At 33.3% G+C, this 10,879-nt stretch overlaps 1 protein-coding gene across 1 annotated transcript; it reads right to left on the reverse strand.

Moving 5' to 3' along the window:
• Positions 1 to 853: 853 nt before the first annotated feature.
• On the reverse strand, positions 854 to 2,799 carry LOC106376335 (dof zinc finger protein DOF4.6-like). The gene is made up of 2 exons (XM_013816398.3): positions 2,524 to 2,799; positions 854 to 2,135 (listed from the first exon to the last, which is right to left on the reverse strand). The coding sequence occupies exons 1-2, from the start codon at positions 2,545 to 2,547 to the stop codon at positions 1,101 to 1,103; spliced, it is 1,059 nt and encodes a 352-aa protein (XP_013671852.2). The 5' UTR covers positions 2,548 to 2,799; the 3' UTR covers positions 854 to 1,100.
• Positions 2,800 to 10,879: the final 8,080 nt, after the last annotated feature.

Below are 10,879 nucleotides of genomic sequence, written 5' to 3' on the forward strand. Positions count from 1 at the left end.
TAGCACATCGAAACCTAACCATACAATATTACATTTCAGTGTTTTCCTAATAAAAGCAATTTAGAACAAGTGCATGAAATCAACATTTTCCAAACTTTAGCATTCCGTAAGACAATCAAAAATTCATCAAGTTAATTAGGTACCTTTCCCAGCTATTGTTAAACTAGTCCAATCAATCGTTTTTGTTGTCAGGAACGAACCCATTCAGTAAATGGATTATCATGGTTTCATAAATGGATTAGTTGGAATGGTAGGGCTTTAACCAGTCTTTGGCAACTACTCCCTCCGTTTTTTTAATATAAGTCGTTTTAGAATTGTGCACATAGATTAAGAAATCATTAATTTTTTATATTTTCTAAACAAAAACATCATTAATTATTTACCTAACCACAAATCAACCAATAATAAAATAGAAGGTATATTTTCATTGGTCATATAACATTAAGTGTTAATAAATTTTACATAAAAAACCGAAAACGTCATATAATTTGGAACATAAAAAATTCTCTAAAACGACTTATATAAAAAAACGGAGGGAGTAATTAAGTGTATTTAGTGAGGACCATGTGAAAGTCATCAGAGCTTACCTGTCTCTTAAAATTTAATTTTCTCATGATATTTTTATTAATTATGTGCATTATTTTAAGTTATGACATCCATGCGTTGCATGACCAAATAAACAAAACATACTATGCTGCTGCAGATAATTAGTCACACACTATAAATACAAATGTGTTTGTACTTATTTAATTATAACGTCTTAAATTATTAGTCGAAAAAGACATGAAAACAGAAACAATAAGAGAATGAACGTTAAACCAAAAAAACAAAAAAAAGAGAAGGAACATCAAAAGACCAGCCAACGTGTCATTTATAACCTGTGTTAGTGAGCCATAACAAAAACTCAAAAACAATTATGCATTCAATATGCATGCACCCCCAATAATGTCCTTATATCCAAATTAACCCCAAAAACAATAAAAAAGAAAACCCACCAATAAGAACATCAAAGTGAAACTGAGAACACATTGATTAATTAAATAAATAGCAATAATTAACCATTAATGATAGTACTGTTTTCATCACCAAACAGAGAAAAATTAGCACCATGATCCTCCACTCAGCATCCCAGTCCAATATCCACCAGAAGTTGCAGCTGCATCTCCACCACTTGCTCGCTTCTGATGATCATTAACGTCGATATTAATTGTTGCTGATGAAGACGAAGAAACTGGCAATTTCAAATCTTCAAAAGGAAACAAGTGCCTTCCATTCACATCATCACCAACTTCTCTTCCTTCTCCTCCTTGAAATCCTCCGTGGAATTCACTATTATCATGATGATGATCTAATGAAAATCCTAGCAGTGTGGTGTTTGAGTTACTAGGCTTGTAATGATCTTGCATTGAAAATCCTTCAGATGTTGGACCTTGATTATGAACTGGAAACCCCATGAATGAAGAATTCGAAGTATTCCTATTGTTACAATTGTTGTTTCTTATGAGATCCAGAGGGGAAGTTGCCAGAGCTGACGTGGCAGAACATGAAGAACCAAGAAATGGATTGTTAGTGCTCGTGTTGTTGTTGCCAGTGTTGTGGATGAGGTCAGTGAAGTTGGTCCTGATCAACCCATGTGGTGGAAAACCTAAATTGAGATCTTGTTGAGTCGTCTCAAAGATTTTAGGGTTTTGACCGGTCAGCCCTTGTTGAGATATGCTCATGAGGTGGTGGTGAGGATGATGATCAGAGTGATGCTTCTTTGTAGCTGGTTGTGTAGAATCCGAGTGATTTTTACTAATATCCGAGGAAGAAGAAATTGAAGAAGAGTGAGATCTCTTGTTCTTTCTTGAGCCACCACCTACAGGGATATTCCTAAGCGAACCGCCTTCCGTCCAATACCTTCGACAACCTTTGCAGAAGAATCTTGGCTGCGTCAAGCTATAATTGTTGTAGTAACAAAACTTCGTGTTGACTGAGTTACATCTTGGACAGTTTATTGCTTGGTCTTTTTCTGGCCGTGTCTTCCTCTCAGCTACACCCGCCGCCCCAACCGATGGTGGTGGTTGCGGCTGTGACGCTTGCTGCGTTGGGCATGTGTTTGTTACTATTTCTTCCAAGGGCTTCACTACAATCTCCTGATCATCAAAATGACAAAAGCAGATCTTCCAACCATTAGCACAAACCATAGACTTGTATATGTAAAAAAAATATCATTTAACATATATTGTTTAATTATGAACAATAAATGCTTTTTCATCAAGACATAAATGATTGGAAATTTGAGAAAAAAACTGTAACCAAAAACATAAAAGAAAAAGAAAAATTAATAAAGGGTAAAGTGGAAAAATATATTTATTATGTAAACCTGCTGAAGAGAATAGAAACATCAAACGAAGAAGATCCGGAAACATTAAACTCTAAGTTAAATCAAGTACCACGAGTAAGAAGAATCAACTGATCTAATCTACATCAACACATACATAGTGAGTTGTAATATATATATATATATGTTTGTGTGTATACCTGTGGCCATTGAGCCGTATCCATAGATGAGTTTCCTTAAATCAGCAGAAACGAAACCTAATATCTCCTTTTCTTGGTTGACTCTAGATTCGAAACGAAACAAAATCTCTGTGTTCTTGTTGGTTGAAGAGAGGAAAATTTGATGGTTGAGAAAACTTTTTGAATGCAATTCTTTGTATGCTTTTGTCTGATCACATTTGCTTTATGAGAGAGAGAGAGAGAGAGTTGTATAATAAAAGATCACTAAAACATTCCGAGTGGGAATCTTTGTCGTACTGAAAATAAACAAATACTTTAATACGCATCCATATGATATATCATATATGCATGTATGTAAAGGGTTATATATTGCCAGGGAACTCTCTAACATTACTTAGAAATTATTGGAAGGATTAATGTGACAAAGATATAAACATATGTATTATATATGTTATTTGGATATGATACTTGAAAATATATGGACGCATCTTAGTCGAATTGAATTTTTGGTCATAAGTTAGGTATTGGATATCTATGTCATTGCTTAACTTACACAAAGATTTCAATTGAGCGCACATTTAAATTCCAAAATACATACATCAAAATTTCGTCGTTTGATTTGAATGCCTGAGCCTAGAAGTGGATAGTTTTCTTCTTTTGTTTCAAAAGTCGACTACTGCTCTTTTCATAGTAAAATGACGGAAAGTGGGGGTTCTTTACCCAAAAATTTCGTTATTATGGTTTTTAGAAAGTTATCAGGGGCAATAAAGGTTTTGCAATATTTTGATGGAAAATATAAACAATATGCATCAAGTATTCCGAATTTATTTAAGTTTATCAAAATATATGTTTGTAATAGCATGTTGATTTGTGCTCTCAAATAAAGTTGAATTAGTAGATCTTGAATGCTGAAGCACGAATATTTACTTTTAGCATGAACATCTGCTTATTACATTTATATAGCATTAGCATGAACATCTGCTTATTACATTTATATAGCATTACGTAGCATATTACTTTACAAGTACAACGCATCAACACAGCTAGTATGATATGCATCATCGCATAATTGAACGTAAAATCAATACTTTTATCTTTCTGAAGACAAAATCGATATCTGTCCCTCTTTTTAACTATCTTGTTAGGAATATTATCTTTATAAAACAATTATCAGATGAAAGAAAATACAATAAGTTGTCCAAAAGCTATATAAGGTACAGTACCGGGCCAGTATCACCAGGCGCCTAAAGCCCAAATACTCCGAACTTGCATGTAAAAAATATTGTTATTTAAATGTTGCCCAAAAAAGTCGAACCCTGACCTTGTATAACATCTGTATCAGACGAAACCACTACAATACAAAGGATCCTTTGTATTTTGGCGTCCCTTAAATATCTAACATTATTTGTCGCCTAAAGCATAGGTTTTATGAGCTTTAGTGCAGGGCCGGCTCTGATAAGATATAAACTTTTCACGAAATATAGCGTGTTGAGTAGATCATATATCTGTACGGAGGAAAAAAAATTCAAGTACTTAAAAAGTTGACCTTTCATTGACGTATGAACCTATTTTTATTCTAACTTAATTGGTCGACCTCTTTTTTTTTTGGTAAAAGTTGGTCGACCTCTTTACTATTAAATCAAAACAAAACGCACACATTTCAGATAACATATTTCTTGACACTTATCTACTACAACTACAGATACAAATATTATGTGTAAAAAATGTTAAGAAGAGAGAGCCAAACGCACCCTCAAAGGTCCACATGCTCCGAATTAAAAAAAAGCTCACCTATTATTCATTTACTTATCCATCTTTTGCATGTGTCGTAGATCATCTTCAACTCTAGTGCAAAAAAACTGTATTTTCCACTCCATTTTACAGTTATTTTTTGCAGCGGAGTTGAAAATGCTCTTAAAATTCCGATTAGGTTGTAGTTACCTGTATCGCATGATTTTAAGCTGATTTATGGACTGCCAGAATCTACTCAGGATTTTCCCGAGAATGTTAATCGTGGCGGTGTATACAATTAATCTATGTCCCATAATTCAACATGGCCTATGTGTCATCAGAGCGTGAGCTATCTTAGTGTACAAAACAGCTCAGGAACACCTAATTTCCTTCACTCCATGTGTCACGCTCCATTATTAGTTATCTTCTTCTTCCTCTTAGTTTACCAACAACAGTACATTAAGTATATTATCGAAATTAAAAAATAATAACCAGCACAGAATGCATGGAAATTTCGCAAGTAAATCTTATTCCTTATATTTGTTGTTCTAAAATGTAAAATGTTTAAAATTTTGTTGATGTTTCAAGGGATAATTTGCTCAAAAACAAAGAAAACTAGTGAAATTAATTAAGTGCCAAAAACAGTAAAAGTAGCCAAAAACTTATTGACATGGTGCGATGAAAATTGTCGAAACTACCCCTTTAGTATAGCGATGTTTCTGTTTCAGAAAGTGTAGGGCAAGTACAATTAGCATCTTCAGATATATTTGTAAGTACAATAGGATATATAAAAGATTTTGGATTAGATTTCAAAATTTTCTTCGTTCAGAAAGAATGGATTGTGCTCTCCAGCGGTGAAACCTTCTCCCCAGAAAAAGAAATCCAGGTAAAAGATTTGCATCGGTAAAATACGAAGCTTGTGTAATGAAAAACTTGTACTATTTAGCATACAAGTTTTCATTCTTCATCTTTTTACTCTGTTTTTTTTTTACATTTTCCTAATGAATTAAACAACATCAGAGAAGATCAGTTCATAAGTTTCTCTACTTTTTTCTTCGAACAGCCGAAGAAGGTCTTGAATTTCTCTGTTTCTTTTTCCATTTTCTTCCTCTACATAATCACTTGAGCGCATCCAACCATTCATCATCACAGTCCTGAACAAGATTATGAGTTCTCTCTACCGGAGTTCATCATCTATTGTTCAAAGATTCCCCGGATCACTTTTCCAACGGTACCGTCTTGGAATTAGTTGACTGTCTGGTCGTGTATATGGTTGTTATTCGTTTAGCCAGCTAATCAAAATATGAACTTTGTCTACTTCACCATCCTCCACGTGATTCATTTCTACGTTCGAAGACCTTTGAGCTGCCACAACAAGTTAAAGACTTCTAATATGATATAATAAAGAGCTATACTATGATAATATGATTATTAGACGGCTACAATATATCATGGATGTACGTATTAAATCTTAGCTTGTGCAAAGAGGAGTTTAGCCGGTTATAAATTATTCAAATATATTATTCTTGAAAATGGTGGTTACTTATATTTTAAGTTAGCCATACACTTTAAAAAGTCCAAAAATGGTCAGAATATTGATTTGCTTATCAGAGATGTAAACTAACGTAAAGATCATAGTTAGTTGTTTTATATTTTGTTCAGTGAAACAGAGTGAATTAGTCTTGTAAACCAGGTTCAATAAAATTGTTGGTTAGCTATCTAAAATAATTTATGGTTCGAAATCATAAAGCTTAACCATAAACCAAAAGTTGTAAACCCTAAACAAAATATACTAAGACCTAGACGCTAAAGTCTAACCACAAACCCTAAATCAATACCATAAGCCTTAACCAAACAACAACACCTTTGACCATATACCATTGATCAAAAACCCTTGACACTATAATACTATACACTAAACCGTATAGACAATTTCATTAAGTCTAAGGTCTGGTAGATAGAAAAGAAATATAAGTCAATTATCAGATGTCCAATTTTTTATGTGGACAATTTTTTTTGTGGATAGTTACCACATTTTTTGGATGGCTAACACAATTAATGAACATGTCAATAATAAGGTCAGCTATAAATTATCATACCCCTACACTCTATAGTATTAACCATAAATTTAAATCCCTTAACCCCCTACGTCTATGATATAAGATTGCTTGTTAGTTTTGTACACGGCTGTGTAACTAGTTCGATAGCTTGTTAACACATTTTTTGATGGATAACACAATTGGTTAAAAAGTCAATAATAAAATTAGCTATAAATTATCATACCCCTACACTCTATAGTTTTAAACATAAATCAAAATCCATGAACCCCCTACGCCTATGATATAAGATTGCTTATTAATTTTTAGACAGATGCGTAACTTGTTTGATAGCTTGCTAACACATTTTTTGGATGACCAACACAATTAATTAATTAACATGTCAATAATAAGATTATCTACAAATTATCATCCCAACACTTTATCATTTTAACCATAAATCGAAATCCCTAAACCCCCTATGTCTTTGATATAAGATTCCTTGTTAATTTTGTAGATAGATGTGTAACTTGTTTGATAACTTGTTAACAGACAACTTTTTAATGGTTATGAGAAACCTAACTTGCAATTATCTGGAATTCACTGTTATAGTACAATAATTTTTCAGGCTATCCATTGAATAAAGTTTTCGGTTAACAGTTTTACGAGCTGGTAATAAATTTAATTATCCAAACACTGCATATACAATAATTATCGCCTTTAATTACAACTAGAGAACCCACTCCTATTGTTGTTTTGATCAAGATTAACCTTTGTAGCGAGTTGACTGTTATACAGCAGAAATTAGGTACTTAATATTCGGGCTAATTCATTTGAGATATTCATGAAACAATCAGAGATGTGGATGTGTTGAGTACGAGTATAAGTACAAAAGCATGTTAGACTGTAAACAAGCATACCAAAAAGTTATGTCAAACCAAAGAATAACATGTGGCCTAACATGTAGTTACCATGTATATACAACACACACACACGCACATACACACATATATATATATATATATATCATACGGAGACGCAGTGACAGAGAGTTTCACCGGAGAAGCAGCAGCGGAGAGTTTCAATGGAGACGCAGAGGCATAGAGCTTTGCTGGAGACGTAGCAGCGAAGAGATTCACCGGAGACCCAGCGGCAGAGAGCTTCAACCTTGAGACAAGAAAAGTCTATCTCATGATCTTTCTTCTCTTGATTGTGATGATCTATTTCAGCTTCCATGACTTCAATCTTGATAGCTTCGTCAGGGACACAACAGCTGAGAGATTCACCAGAGACGCAGATACGGTGGGCTTGACCTGAAATGCAGAGTCCACGAGATTCACAGGAGACGCAGCGGCCGAGAGCTTCATAGGAGAAGCATCCGTAAGGTTTATCTTGGAGCTGGGCACTGTCTTAAATGGTTTCTACTTCTTCGGCTTTGAGGGTATTTAGTATTTATCTAATAGCATTTGGTTTGTGATACAGTGGTACTCTCACTCCGACTCGTTCTTCCTGGCCGGCGAAAATTCTCTCTGGAAAGGGAAGTTGTGGAGCTTGATGTTCGTCGTCTTCCACTTGGTGTCTCAAGCTAGAGAATTTAGGGTTTGTTACATGATTGAAGGTGTTTTAGAGAGGAAAAAAGATGGAGGCGGAGAGATGTTGAGAAATCTTTTAGATTAGTGAAGATACGATGGAAGAATATAGAATTTTGTAATCGTAAACGAGACAAGGATTGTAATTTTGGACTGACAATTCCAGTGAAAAATCCTGTGAAAATCCTCTGAAAAATTATGTCGTATCTTTTATATAACTTTTGCCTAAACACACCGGATATGAAGCTATAGGGGTATCAATGACCTCCAAAATTATCAACAGTGTAGAACAAGTGGCATTTTGGCAGTGTGCTAAATAGCATATAATTGGTCGGTAGACGTCCTAATTTTTCATGTTTCAATATGTAAAATATTTTTGTATTTTTAAGTAATTTAAATCAATTACATTTTATATTTTATTTTATAATTGGTTAAGTAATTTTATTTATAATTTTAGTGATACCTTTTATATAAAAATTAACTTTTTAAATATGTATATTTTTACCTAAAACATCCTATGCTTTAGAAGTATTTTTTAGTTATTAATCTTCAGTTCTTGAAGCAGTAAGACAACATATCGGGCGTATGAGATGATAACAAGTGATGTGACCTGAGTTGACCGGGGACGATTAATGAACGGTTATAATGACTTGTTGGCGGTGAAATTGGGTCCCATATTTCCCCATGCGCATGGCTTTTGTGATTATTCTCGCCGAAGAAAAGGTCCACCGTATCTCAGCCGTTGGATACTTATGAAGGGCGTAGATAGCATCTTTGAAAGTGCGGTCCATGTCACCGCATGTGGACAAACCTGCACCCTTAACAAGTTGCCATTAAAATGCAAACCAGCACCATAACCAACTTTCACCAACAGTATATCTTTTTGGAGCTAGCTAGCTAGCTAGGCCTTTTCATTTAGATAAAATGTAGAATAGCGGGTATAGACGGAAATGGATAATTAAGGTATTGAAAACTATTACTCAAACTGTATTTTTGAAAAGAAAAAACAATTTCAAATATTATTTGTAAGCGCGTACAACAAGTAATACTTTACGAAATTTGGGAAGAAACAAATGCAAGACTGCATAGATCAAATCGAAATCGACCTATCTCAAAACATTGAAGGATATTTAACGTACTCTAAAGGTGTAAGTTTTACCAAAGTTGAGTTGGCCTAGTGGTAAAAAGGTTATGGTTGTAACTACTGTCACCCGGATTCAATTTACGGTGGAAGATATTATTTACAATGTTTGGGTTTCTGGCAATGATTGAAAAAAAAAGTGTAAGTTTTGTAAAATTTGATAGAAAAGTCAGTCAAAATCATGCTTAAACTACTTTTGGGTATTTTAGACTTAAAATCCATACTAAACATCACAGCCAACAAACTATTCTTTTGGGTGTCTGAAATCATTTGGACTTCTACTCTATTAAAATAGAGTCATATTTGAATTCTACCATGGCATGTTTTTAATTTTGGGTCTATTGAATATGTTGTGATTAAATATAAAAATATAAATTTTATTAAATTCACTTTCATCTATCATCGTTAGGAGGAGGTTTAATACACATTCACCTAATTATTAGATTAAACATATTACTAAACTCAAAAGTACACAAGCTCATCTGTCATCGTTAAGAGCTTTGAACAAAAAGCCATCAACAACGAAAATCAAAAGCAATTCTCGAGTGGAGATGGATTTAGTCTTAAGATTTTCGATCTAAACAGGAAGTAGAGTTTTTAATTTGGATGTGGGAAGATCGATTGGGAACGTTTTCATTTATGGTTCATTATAAATTTGGTGTTTGGTCAAGTTTGTATATGTTCTTTTTGGGTGGTTTGATGGGCTTATTTTCGTGAAATTTAAAAGCTTCAGGCACGTAAAAGTGAAAACGTGGTGCGTGCTGATGGTGGGCGTAGGATGCGTCGGAGAGACCTTCAACTTCTGGTGCTAGCTCCTCATCATCCAACGTTCTACGTTAGTACTTTAATAGCTTATGTGTCTTTTTTTTTTGAAACAATAGCTTATGTGTCTCTTCTACGTTATTCTTCGTCAAGGTTTGAGTTTTTTTTCCAAGTTTAAACACAATATCAAATAAATGACATGGGGTTTCTGATGAATTTAAAGTGATAATTTATAGCTGGTGACAAAACCACGTGTTATTGGTTAGTGCTTACTATATATCCAATGAGAACTCGATACCAGTTATTCAAAAATAACCAATTAGTTTTTACTTTTTAGTTTATGTTTAATTTGTCATAGAAATAGCTTTAGACTATGGATGTTGCGAAAATAAATGAACTACTGACCTTGGAATATTTATTTGGGGTTCGTAGAAGAGACATCATATACCAACAGGCAACAACATTTTTGAATACCCAACCCACAATATTTTTTACACTGAAAATATTATAAATAAGATTTATATTGTTAAACAGATTTTTCGTTTAACGTTTTCAGGAATATTTTTATTTTATTAATTTCCTGTTTTTGTTCTTTTTATTTGTAGAATATATTAATTACTTTCCAGCTTTTTGGAAACAGTTTAAGCAATTTGTTCACTATTTATTCATTTAATTAAGTTTTTAAATAACTAAATTAAAGACAGAATGTCTAACATTGTTATTTGATCCAAACCAAAAACCAAAATAACCAAATTCAAACCATATTTAAATTCAAAAATAACTGAACAAGTACTATATTTCTTGAATCAAAAACCACATCCGAACCGGAACCAAAAAAAAAAAAATACAAAACTGGAAACGAATCAAAATTTATAAAATTTTAATAAATCGTAATTTTTATTAAAAACATAAATTATAAATATAAATAATTCCGCGCATCCGCGCGAGTCAAAATCTAGTTCCGTATTTAAAATTAGAACATTCTCCAAACATAATTTAGTACATGAATTTCCTCAATTCCCTTGTAAAATTTTTGGGTTCTTACCAGCATTTTTTCATGTGTTTATATAAAAATTAATGCAGAAAAAGGGAGAGAATTATGAGGAGCTGGAGGAGTC

This window comes from Brassica napus, chromosome C3, assembly GCF_020379485.1.
Source record: "Brassica napus cultivar Da-Ae chromosome C3, Da-Ae, whole genome shotgun sequence".
Classification (NCBI taxonomy): Eukaryota; Viridiplantae; Streptophyta; class Magnoliopsida; order Brassicales; family Brassicaceae; genus Brassica; species Brassica napus.